The 12,117-nt window shown below is 51.5% G+C and overlaps 1 protein-coding gene across 20 annotated transcripts in view; it reads left to right on the top strand.

The window, feature by feature from the left end:
• NCOR2 (nuclear receptor corepressor 2) overlaps nt 1-11,594 on the top strand; it is a 402,926-nt gene extending 391,332 nt beyond the window's left edge. For 15 of the 20 annotated variants that reach the window (XM_030583492.1, XM_030583491.1, XM_030583488.1 and 12 more), the window contains 5 exons: nt 533-678; nt 2,454-2,507; nt 6,533-6,766; nt 9,441-9,620; nt 9,967-11,594. In XM_030583492.1, coding sequence (XP_030439352.1) covers nt 533-678; nt 2,454-2,507; nt 6,533-6,766; nt 9,441-9,620; nt 9,967-10,142 — 790 coding nt within the window. In that variant the 3' untranslated portion in view covers nt 10,143-11,594. The remainder of the gene's footprint in view (nt 1-532; nt 679-2,453; nt 2,508-6,532; nt 6,767-9,440; nt 9,621-9,966) is intronic. The other 5 variants (XM_030583496.1, XM_030583499.1, XM_030583500.1 and 2 more) reach the window with 2 other exon arrangements.
• The last annotated feature ends 523 nt before the right edge of the window (nt 11,595-12,117 follow it).

Genomic DNA, 12,117 nt, shown 5'->3' with positions numbered 1-12,117 from the left:
CGGAGGCTGAGTGACTTTCCCCAAGATCACATGCAGAGGCAGTATCAGGAGTGAGACCCAGGCATCCTGACTCCTTCCAATTCTTTCCTGCAGCTCAGGACCAGCCTGTCCTGGCAGCTCAGAGATCCCTTGCCCTATCCTCAGTCTGTCCCAAGGTGCCTTACCAGGTAATCTTTCTGCTCCAGTGATTGGCTGAGCAGAAAGAATTCACTTCCAGGGTAGGGAATTTTGGGGCTCAGAGGAGAATTTTGTTGCGGCCCTTGACTCTAGGGTAAGAAGAACTAGGCCAGAAGTGTTTCTCTTACAGCCAAGAGACGTCTTGTGGTCTGGGACCTCCTGGAGGAATAAGCCACACTGTATTTAGGGGCCTTTGACAACATGACTCCTAAGTCTAAGCCAGAAAGCCTCCAGTATGTGGGTGGCCTGGGGGCTGATTCAAAGCATAGGGTGGCTAATGGGATTGGGGCTCTCTAGACAGAAGGGCGTAGATTGGGCCTTGTGCAGCCATTGCTGATCGCCTTTTGCTTCACAGAATGGGTTCCAAATCCCCAGGAAACAACACCCAGCCCCCAGCCTTCTTCAGCAAACTGACCGAGAGCAACTCCGCCATGGTGAAATCCAAGAAGCAGGAGATCATCAAAAAGCTTGGCACAACCAACAGGAGTGAAACGGAGTACAGTAAGGCTGGGGCTTTCACGCAGCCGCCGCTAGAGTGGGCGGGGTGGGCTGAAGGCATCTTGCAAAACCAAAGAGTAGCCTTCTTTCTGACATGGCTGCTGCTGTGATTTAAAGGGACAGGAGCCCACCGCCCAGACTTGAGCAGTCTGAAGCCAGTTTCTTCTGCAGGTCTGGAGATGAGAATTTGCTGCCCCATGCTCTTATCCCATCCGTGTGATGGCGTATTGTTAAATACAGATCCGAAAGCACATCCTGTGCCTCTCCTGCATACAAGTACCTTGCCTGCATGTGGCCGGACATGTTGGGAAACATCTTAGTTCAGTGTCTTTCCACTGCACAGATCTGTCAGAGAGAGGAATGGGGCGGGGAGATCTGCTGATGGGGAAAAGAGATAGAAAGGCAGGTGACTTGGGGGCCTTAAGGATGGGTCATGGGCCTGTATCATGATGGCCATTTAGGTCAAATATACCCCTCCGCCACTGCAAGCCGCATTGGTAGTGCCGGCAGCTAGGCCAGGATCTCTGAGGTGCCTCTCAGAAGCCAGTCCTTTCTCTGGGGCTGTCGGTCCAGCACCACTCACCAGCACTGAATAACCTCAATAGGAACTAACTAACAAGTGAAGAATAGAGGAGTCTTAAGAGTTATTGACGTTTTTAATGGCTGTCCAGCCAGCCTGAATTCTGTCTCCTGAAGATGTATCTGTCAGACCCGACGTCAATATTAGCACAACTCTGAAAAAACACCCAGCCTGACTTGTAGTAGAAATTCATCCCATTCCTTCATTAGCTGCTAATAGAGTAGATAGGATCATAATTTAATTTAGCTCGGCATTATACAGTCAATACTAATTCCATTTGAATCCATCTAATAACAGCTGCATTGGATAAGATTGACCGAGCTGTCTCGTCCTGTGTATGCTGTTACCATAATCCAACCATGTTGTTATGTTCCTTGGGGGATGCATGGTTGAACTGAGTGACCTCCCTCTCATTTCCTTATCGGGGGAAAATATACAGAAATAGGAAACCCCTTGTGTTTGCTGAGAACTGCTGTTATTCTAAGGAAAGCAATACCCAAGTCAAATGGCTCAGCTAAGAGGGAAAATATTGACTTAGTATTTCCGCAAAATGCATGAACAAAAACACTTCTTTGGAAATGGGGCCTTTGGAAACACCTCGAAAAGCTCTGGGTTTTGTACCCCAGCTTAACCTCCCAGAGGGCAGGATCTTGGGGTGGAGGGAGACAGGATTGCACTTGTGGACATCAACATGACTCTCTGGAGCTCTGCTGCATTAATGCCAGTAGGTTTAGACCTATAGCGGTGGTTCTCTATTGCCATCTCTGGTCCACTTGGTGAAAGCAGCATTCTCCCATGCATCCAGTGTCCCAAACCACCACTCCTTTCCTGTTGGGCCACCTGGAAGGGCTTTACAGGCCACTGATGATCCATGGGCCATACTTGGAGAACCTCTGATGTTGATTGGCATGGCCAGGGCTTGCTCATTATCTTGGAGTTGTGTGTCTGGGGGTAGCGTTGCTTTAAAAATGGAGATAATACTTTCTAGTCCCAAACCATCATTCCCCACCCCACCCACCCACAACTTGAACTTGGCCTGGGATTTTGTCAGTGTGGGTAATGTAATATAGGTGCAAGGCCTCAAACTGCATGTCCCATGATCCTCTGGGGTTGAGGAAGTGTTGGGAAGGAATATCTCCCCTAGGAGTTAACCATTGTGCTCTGCAGTTCATACTGAGGGACTTCTGTCTTCCTCCAGATGTTGGACAGCCTGGGACAGAGATTTTCAACATGCCAGCAATTACTGGAGCAGGTAACAGTCCTGATATATCTTTATCATATGTCATACTCTGCCACATGCCACACAGAATTCACAGCCTGAGAAGACGAGGTTCAGCGGGTTCCAGTGTCATTTATTGAAATAAGATACAGTATATTCCTGGTGAGAAAGGTGAGAGAATATGTGCCTATGGCCCTTCCCTGCTTTGGAAGCTGCTCTGTTGGGCTGCAGGCTTCAAAGGCCTAGTCCTTTTAAAGCCTCCAGGTTGCCAAAATTTGAGGAGACATAAAAACTTAGATCCGGCAGGGCTTTGGCCTGGGATCTGTTGGGTTGGGAAGAAATCACGTGACGTCAGCAGGGAGGACGCTGTAGGGTAGCAGTATCTTTAAATGGACTCTTACTGGCAGAGGGCTGGCAGCGTAAGGGACAGACTCTGCCACCATGAAAAGGTGTGAAGTGACGGAGCCAATGTTCATGTAGGAGCGTGAGTTGACAAACGGGAAGGTTGGAGCTAGAATCGGAGAGGGAACAGTATGCTTTAGCTCAACCACATGTGATGGGCTGGATGCAGGGATCAGTGGGTGAGGGTCTCCGGCGTGTGCTAGGCGGGAAGTGAGACTAGATGATCATGCAGGTCCCATCTGGCATTGGCAGCAGAATTCAAGTCCTTGAACGGTGCTACAATCCCAGCCCGAAACTCAGGAGAGGCTGCCCACCGTTCCCAGCAGACTTCTTGTTTGATTTTCCCAGATGTGTGTCTTGCTGAAAGTCCCCACTTATCTAAACGATTCAGTGGCTGGTTGGGTGGGGTGGTGTCCCAGGCTTTATCCCAGAGATACTACATCAGGCACACTGACTTGTTAATACTTGCTGAAGGGACATGTGCCGGACAAAGCAATGACCATCTGAGCCCAGACGGTGTGGGAGAGAGAGAGAAGACGAGCTCAGATGTTGGTTCCTATACAGACAAATAAACATTGCTCTGAAACTAAGGGGCCTTCAGGCTTAAAGCGTAGATCAGTAACAATATCAGCTACTAAGTTAATACTTGGTTAGCCCTGGCATTGTGCAAGGCACTGTACGCTCCACAAAAGTAAAAAACATTTGTGCCCTGAAGAGCTTCCTGTCTAAATGACAGTCACAGGGACAGTGCAGTGCCCCAAGAACTCTGGGACTGAGACCTGATGGGGAAAGGTGAATGGCTGAGGATAGTTTTAAATGAAGGGACGATGGCAACTTGGCAGAGTGGGACCGGATGGTCATGCCACACACCACCGGGGCATTGTGGTTCTGCAGAGCATGGCACACAGTTCCACCGCTGAGAGCTGGGCCTGCCTGGGGGATGAGGAGTGAGTGGGGCTGGCCAAGTTCAGAGGAGGACAGCAGTGCATCCACCAGGTGAGCCAGCAGAAATTTCCCTGTGGGATGCTGTTGTGGGAACAGAGGTCCCACCTTGTTACTGAGAGGGGACGGCCTTGGCTGTGCCGTTGAGTGACAATGAGTTCCTGTGCAAAAAAGACCTTTGCTCCCTTCCTGCAGGACAGTGGTTCTGGAAGTGGAGGGACCGTACGTCCATACGGGAGTGCACTGCAGGGTTCCGAAGAGCCGAGTCCATGACTCCTGGCTCTGCGTGTGTGTGTGTCTGTCTCTCTCTCTCTCTCTGGGTCTTCAAGCTCTTCAGCACTAAAGGAGACATTCCAGCTGCCAGCCCCTGCTGCTCCTCCCCGCTCCAGCATCACGCGAGGAGTCAAGCCTCAAGGCCCTGCTAGTGTCCGGGTTACGCTCCATAGCAACAGGGGAGCCCAGCAGCCCTGGACTGTGAGGCCTCTTCCCTCCCCCACTGAGAGAGAAGCCAGCTCCAGGGGGCTCCCCCTGCAACTGAGGGGAATCCGCTTCTCAAATGATGGCCTGTCTTTCCTCAGGCCACCCCTGGGGGCGCAGGCTCCGGTTTCATTTGCAGCCCCTGACCTGCTTGTGTAACAGGCTTGCCCTTCCCAGCTCAGATATTTGTCTTTTCAGACATCAGAGGCTACTGGAGCAGGGCTGCTGTCTGCCTTTCATCTCCAGAGGCTTCTTTTTCCACACGGTGTATAAATAACCTGTGGAAAGTGCTGCAGGATTTTATTGAGGACTCACCGAGAACGTTTCCAAAAGGGATTAGGCATTGATAGGGCTGAGAGCAGCACTGGAGTTACAGGGGCTGGAATAGGACAGGGAGTAGCTTGTCCTAGCTCTGCCACTGGCTTGCTGGGTGACCTTGGCAAGTCGCTTCACCTCACAGGGCCTCTGTTTCCTCTTCTGTGCAATGGGTACAGCAATGCCTGCTTCCCAAGGGAGTTGTGGGGGCTTCCTTGTTAGCTGGAGTGCACTCTGCGCCCCTCAGCTGGAGTGCGCTGTATATACATGCGGCACTATACAGCATGCTTCGTGAGTCAGACAGACCGAGCTAGCGTATCATATTCATTTGCTTTCTGTATCAAACCAAAACCTATAGGCCTCCTAGCTGAGTCCCCTCTCTAAGAACCTGAACTTCAGTGGCATTACACCGGGACTGGTCTTTATGTAGAATGCCTAGAAATGGTTAAACTTCCCAAGGACTTGCACTGGCCCCAAACCCCACTGTTTGGTTGAAAGGCAGGCATCGGCCATGGGTTCTCTGTCCACCCTGCTCCATGCTGGGGAGCAAGGCCCAAGCCCAAAGGGCATTCCCACCTTCTTTTGTTTGATCCAAGAGCTCCGTAAGCCCCACATTTCTGTGGTTTCTGCATAGTAGAGGCTGCTGGCAATGGCGTTATCTGCCTTAGAAAAGCTTCCCATTAAGAGTTAGTGTTGGGGGTGGGTGGCAGTGACCAAGGAGCCGGTTTTTGACCCTGCACAGTGGTTAAGCTGACTCACGCCGGCAGCCGAGCCAGGTGGATCCCTTTAGCTGTGAGCGAGGTGCATTGGGGCTGGGGGTTGCGTGTCCTTGTCTGTGTCAGCGGGAGCTCGGGTAGGAGCTGGGAAGTGTTGCAGGGAAAAGCCTGTGGTTAAGGGTTGTTCTGCTGGGCTGAACGAAGGAGAAGGGCAAACCCTCGGGAGTGTTTGGGACACTAGCCCAGAGCGTGTGTGCTGGGAGCTGGGCAGGGATGCTGCCTGTTCGCATGGGGAGGAATGAATATGTGCACACTCCCCTGCATAAGATACAAGGAGGGGGCACCATGGCTGCAGCATTCCTATTGAGAGCAGAGAATTGCTCTGCAGGTGGGAGAGGGAGCTGCAGGCACCAAAGTGGGGATTAAGGAAACACGGCATTTTATTTTCTTGCCTGTATTTTGACTCTGTAAGTTTTGCCCTTGCTCGTTTCCTGTAACCGATGCATTGGGAATGATGGTCCCATGGCTGAGCGAGTGCCCTACGGTCCCTGTGCGGTGCTGCACCATAACTGCATGGCTTCTGATGACTCACAAGCACTCAGACACATCACTGCGTTTTCTGCATCCTGTTTCCTAATGACATTTGACCCATAGATGTGGGGGTCTGGGCCCCGTGGATGGTACAGGGACCTGGGAAGGAATTAAACAGCACGGGGAAGGATTCTCTCCTCTTCGCCTCCCCCCGTCACCAGAGCCAGCAGAGAACAACTCCACAGGAGAGCTAGGACAATTTCCCCAACAGGTCGTTGCTGGGCCGTGTGCCCACAAGGCACTGCCAGCCTCAGGATCCACGCCCTGCAGCCTGTCACTCCTCAGCTATTGAGGCATTGGGGGCTACATTTAATATTTTTTTTTAAATCACTCCCACCCCCCAGACTCTTCCTCACTCAGCAAGTAGTTTTCTAACTCCCCACCCCTCCCACCCCCAGCTCCTGCCAAGCCCTGGGGCGGGGCGGGGGGACGGAGTGCACTGCAGAGCTTAAAAACAATATGACAAAATTTGTTGCTTTGCAAGAATGTGCTGACTGTTTGTTTCTTCCCTTCTCCCTTGTCTCCTTTCTCCCCCACCCCATCTTTCTTCTTATTTGGTTCCCCCCAACCCATCTCCCACCCCTCACCTCTCCTTCCCCTTTCCGTATCTCCCAGGGCTAATCAGTTGTAGAAGCCAGTCGGTTCAAGAAAATTCCAGTACCAACATGGGGTTGGAGGCAATAATTAGGAAGGCCCTAATGGGTAAATATGACGAGCAGTGGGAAGAGCGCTCGCCTCTCAGTGCCAATGCCAATGCTTTTAACTCTCTGAATGCCAGTGCAAGCGTGCCCGCTGCTATGCCCATAACCGCTGCTGACGGACGGAATGACGACATGCGCTCCTTGCCAGGTCTGCAGCCCTTTCCACCTTCGCCGTTTCTTAGTGGTGTTCAGTCTTTTTTTTTCATCCTCTTTGTTTTGTGTTTTCCCTTCGAGCTCTGTGAATTCGCTGATTAATCCTGGAATCTTTTACATTCATGTCGTAGCCTGAAAGGGGCTGTTGCTTTTTCTCTAAAACACTGACCAGGCTCTTTTCCTTGTTTAATCTCCTTTTCTTCTTATGATCTCAAGGTTTATTTAAAAAAAAAAGACCCTCAGCGGAAAGACGCTGCAGAGAAATGTGCATTTCAAACAAATCCCAAGCCCGAGGGAGGATCCTGATTCAGGAAGGCATTTAAGCCTCCCTGCTGAGCAAAGCATTTTGATTTGCTTAAGGCGCCCTCTGCTTCAGATAAAGCACTTGATTGAAATCAAGTCCTTAAGTGCTTTGCTGAATCAGGGGCTGAGATTGTATTGCCCCAAAAGAAATACTCCCCCAGTGAGAAATCCATGCTCCTCTTGGTAGATATGTGCCCCCTGAATAAAAATAGTCCTTTGAAACACACACGCCCTGGTGCAGGAATCAGGGAAGGGACGTTTGGGGCACTGGAGGTAGAGAAGCACAAAGTTTTCCATTCCCCTCCAGCCTAGGTGTCTCTAGCTCCAGGGGAAGGGCTGTGAGATCCCCGCAGTGCCAGGGGAAATGACCTCATTCGGATGGCAGAAGGGCTCGTGGTTAACCTCCCATCTGGGGCTCCTCATATGCCCGCCGGGGGAGTCTTCATCCACCCTCAGCTGGGTTGATGGTTAACCACAGTTGTAGATTGGTTCCAAGCATTTCTTTAGTTGTCGGTATTGCCTGCCCACTGTTCAGCTGCTGCAACGGCCTGGTGCTGCATATGTCGCTCTGCTCTGGAAGGCAGCCTGGCTCACTGGTGGCGCGGTGCGAATGGCAGCCCCCAAAACAGCCGTGGCAGAGGGGAGAGGCCATGTCAGGGGACAACAGAGGGAGGCATTTGGAATGAGAGGGAAGCCTCAGGGCAGCTGAGAATGGTGGGATAAGGCGGAAACTCAGGATGGGGAGCATCCCTGCTGAGGCCAGAAGACATAGACCCACTGCTCCTCCTGCCCCAGGCCACGAATCGGGCATCCCAGGATGTGAGAACATGGCTTGCAGGCCTGCGCAGCAAGTGAAATGCCCCTGGCTTCAGGGTTGGGCCAGTGTACAGCTCTGGGGACAGCCATTCCCACGAGTCTCCCCATGCCGCTAGGACAGGTGGAGGAGGGTAGACCAAGAAATATTGGCGGGGGCGGGGGGAGTTCATCATTCCCCCAAGTATCTATTGATTTGCCATCCACATGGGTTAACATGATGCTCTAGTTACAGAAGCATTGAGTCATGCTTCGTCCCTGGCTAGGTGGGGACGTGGCTGGGTTGGAGAACAGAGAGCTGTGCTGCTTATCCTTCACCAGCATTGTCCCCACTGGGAATTCACCAGAACAGAGCCCTTCAGGCAGGGCCATGCAGAGGTTTTGAGGGCCTGAGACAAATATGAAAGTGAGGCCCCTACCCTTCTAAAAGCCATTACCATGGAGACAAAGGGACTCGGGTGGGGGGGTTGGAGAGCGAGCTCACCCCACAGCAGTGACTCCTATCCTGCAGAGCTGAGCCCAGCTCTGGGCCTTGTGGCCTGGTGCATGAGGTCACAGCACCACTCAGGTTTGGCCTGACTGCCCCTCTGTCAGGACAGGGATAGTCAGGTGACGGTTGAGTGAATGGTGGAACCCCATGCCCCAGGTCATAGTGCCACTCAAATTCCATGGGTGCGGGGGGCAGGGCGAACTGTCCCCTTTGTGCTCCCGGGCAGCCCTGCATTCAGGCCCTCTGTAGAGAGGGAAGAGGAGCATGTGGGTGCCTGTTCTTCTCACACGTAGTCCCTGGCCTACCGAGTCACTCAAGGCCCCTGGCACTGGGTTTTAGATGTTCAGTGAGGCGCTCCCCAGTCCCTTGCAGAAAGGTTGCCGGGCCAGCAGGCAGACACTCTTCATCAGCCAGCCCCCTCCTTGTGCGTCCAAGTGCGCAGCCCCCATGCCGGACACAAGCTGCTGCAGCTTGCTTCATGGTAGCAGGTGAGTTCAGCAAGGAGCCGACAAGGCCCTGGGGTGGCTTAGGGGGGAAGTCGGGGAAGTATTTGGCCCTTTGAGCCATTCTGTTGCCGCTGCAGTAGCTTCTTCGTTCCAGCAGAGAGCCTTGAAGTCATTGGGTCTTTTAGCGAAGGGTCAATAGGAGTTTGCTGGTAGATTGCCCTGAATACAGGTGCACTCTTGCAGCATGGGAAAACCTGCCCATTTCTGGCTGGAAAATGCCGAGCACTCTGTTCTGTACCATTCCCCGCTGAGACGTCCGCCATGAAGGTTAGCGGATGCTAAGCTTCCTGTACCTCTAGTGGTACCTGAAGGCGGCACCTGCCGTTCTGAACGTGCAAGAGACATAGATCAAGCTCCTAATGATACTGGAGACTCATCCAGAGACACCTTAAAGGGGCCAGACCTTGAGGAGGTGCTGAGCACCCCCCCTTTGAAAAGCAGACTCTTTAAGGCATCTCCAGTCAGGCACCCAAAATCATGAGTGGCTTTTGCAGCCTTGGCCGTGGGGCGTGTGTCTCCAGTGCTCAGTTTGAAAAGCAGGGTGCTTGTCTTTGCAGGTGGAGGAGGGAAGCCAAAGATTGCTGCCAGACCCAACAGCCGCAAGGCCAAGTCTCCAGCGCCAGGCCTGTCCTCCGGAGAGAGACCACCGTCTGTTTCTTCTGTTCATTCGGAGGGGGACTGTAACAGGAGGACACCGCTAACCAATCGAGTCTGGGAGGACAGGCCTTCGTCTGCAGGTAGAGCCGCGCTGCCCCCTGGGGGCTTTGGCTCTGCACTCTGCCAGGGGTGGGAGGGTGAGATTACCTCCCCAGACAGACACCCGGGTCAGCGTCAGCTGAGTCATCCCCTTAGGGAAGTTACTGCTTATTATCCCTGGAGAGACCCCATGGGAGGGAGCTGTGCCAGTTCATCTCGCTCTTGACCCCACAGGCCCTGCTGCTCTTCCATTCCTCGGCCTCTCTTCCCTGCCAGTTGTGCTGAATTCCAGGGGGCCTCTCTGACCCTGACTGAGGGGCTGGTGAGTGAATTCCCCACCCTGGGCGGACCATGCTGAGTTTCTCCTTCCCTTCTGCCCCAATTCAGGTTCCACGCCATTTCCATACAATCCACTGACAATGAGGCTTCCAACTGGTGTGGTGACAGCCCCGCCGCCAGCGTCCATTCCACAAGGGAACTCCACCGGCCAGCACCATGCCTGGGAGGAGGAGCCCAAGCCCCTGCTCTGCTCCCAGTACGAAACGCTGTCAGACAGTGAATGAACGAAAGAGAGGGAGGGGAGGAGTGGACACGCGTGGGTAGCGAGCTGGCCAAGGTGAACTTCGACCATATCAGTCCATGGCGCTGTCAGCAAAGAAGCCGGAGCAGCGCTTTTCCAATCGGTTGATGTCTCACATCAGGAAATTTCTGAATGCTCTTCAGTCTAAAGCCTTAAGTCAGCCAAATGGAACCCAGCCTACTTCTCTTTCCAGCACTGGTGTCCTCATGCAGCAGCTGAGAGCCTGAGATACAGTCTGTGAACAGCTGATGGGAAGGGGAAAGAAGCGCTGAAGGATGCAGTCGCTCACTGAATCCCAGTTGTTTACTCAGGGGAGACCAGCTGGTGCTCCAGTTCTACTCCTTAGATTCGGTGAGGACGAGGAAACCCATGTTGGGAGGAGAGCGAGCGTGCTTGGGTGCATGTGCATATACTTTATGTGTGTGTGCGCCTATGCACACATATAGCGTGTATTCTCTGCCTGCACACCCATGTTGCCTGCTATCGAGTACTTGAAATAGGATTAGACTGCCCTCCCCCAGCCTCCGGGTTGTTCCATGTGTTTATCAGCCCACGGGCTGCGCCACTGAATTATAAAATCAAAAGCCCCATTTTGTTCCTCTTGGGCTGCTTAGGATGTTCCTTTTTCTTACAGGCATCCCCTGCATGGGATTAACTTCCCCAGCAAGCCCCGGAAAAGTTTAAACAAATAAAAATTACGGAGGTGGGGGGAGGGCTAAGGATCCACTTAACAAACAAAAAGTCCTTCTGAGAAAGAAATCCTTGGTTTTTCTTGTAATCAAAAGAAGTTCCCCATATTGTGGTGCATTAATCTGCAGATGAAGGGACTCCATTGCTCGAAGTGCATTGTTTCCTGAATGGGGAGAAAAAGCAATTGTAAATGATGTATTGGTCTACAGGGTATATTTTTGATACCTTCAGTGAATTATGTCAAGATGTTTGACGTGAGGAAGGACTTAAAACAGTGTTACGTGCTGCTTTCAGTCTCGGCTCCTGGAAAAGAGGTTCTGTTATTGCGTGCAAGATTTGACGAGTTTGTCCATTGTATGGAAATGTAAAAAAGGTCTCGTTGATCCATCACAGTTGTCTGTACGTCAGTAGAATGTATTAACTTAGTTTTAAAAAAAAAAATGTTGCCACAACTGCAGGGCCTCCTCATTATTACATATACTGCTCGTAAGCCAAGAGGGATGTTCTCCTCCTTACAGAGCTTCACTCTCTGGCACGGAGATCTCCAGGGAGCCTTTCCGAAGAGCTTGTCAATGTTTTTGTTTGCAGTGGGAGGGGATTCGTGAGAGACGTAAAACATTTGTATTGTATTTTTCTGATGCACATGAATGCTCTGCTTTGTATTATTTTTCATTCCATGATGTTGGATCATATCTGCAGTTACATGGTTCAAGAACAAAATATTAAGACTTTTGTTTTTCCTTCACTTCTGCTTTCTCACTCTGGGGATTTTGGGGAAAAAAGATGATGTATTAAATGCTTTGCATTCTGCACGCTAGAGGAAAGAAGCCCAGGACATAGACTTTCTGCCTCTCCCATTGCCTGTTGGAACAGACAGCTGCTGTGTTGCAGAATATCTCTGATGTGCTAGGAGTATATTGACGAAAAAGGTTCACACTGTCACACTGTCAATGGGTTTTTTTCCCAACACTGTCCCAAGGGTGATTCTAATGTCAAAGCAACAGAAAGATTGTACGTGGTGGGTGGGTGGGGTGTTTTTACAATGTGTAGGTTTTTAACGTTCGCAGACGTTTGTGTCTTTTCTGTTGCGTTTTTTCATTGGTTTTTTCAAACGCACAAAATATTTGGAAGTGTTTGTGATCCCCAGGTGTAGCTGCTGGTGTGGCATAGTTCAGAAACAAAAAGTTGACAGCTGACATTTTGGGTATAATATTTTACAAAGAAGTCGTAGATTCGGCTGGGTGAAGTTCAAATTCACCCCTTCCTTC

Source organism: Gopherus evgoodei, chromosome 13, assembly GCF_007399415.2.
Source record: "Gopherus evgoodei ecotype Sinaloan lineage chromosome 13, rGopEvg1_v1.p, whole genome shotgun sequence".
NCBI classification, from domain to species: Eukaryota; Metazoa; Chordata; order Testudines; family Testudinidae; genus Gopherus; species Gopherus evgoodei.
This window is presented reverse-complemented; position numbering and strand designations above follow the sequence as displayed.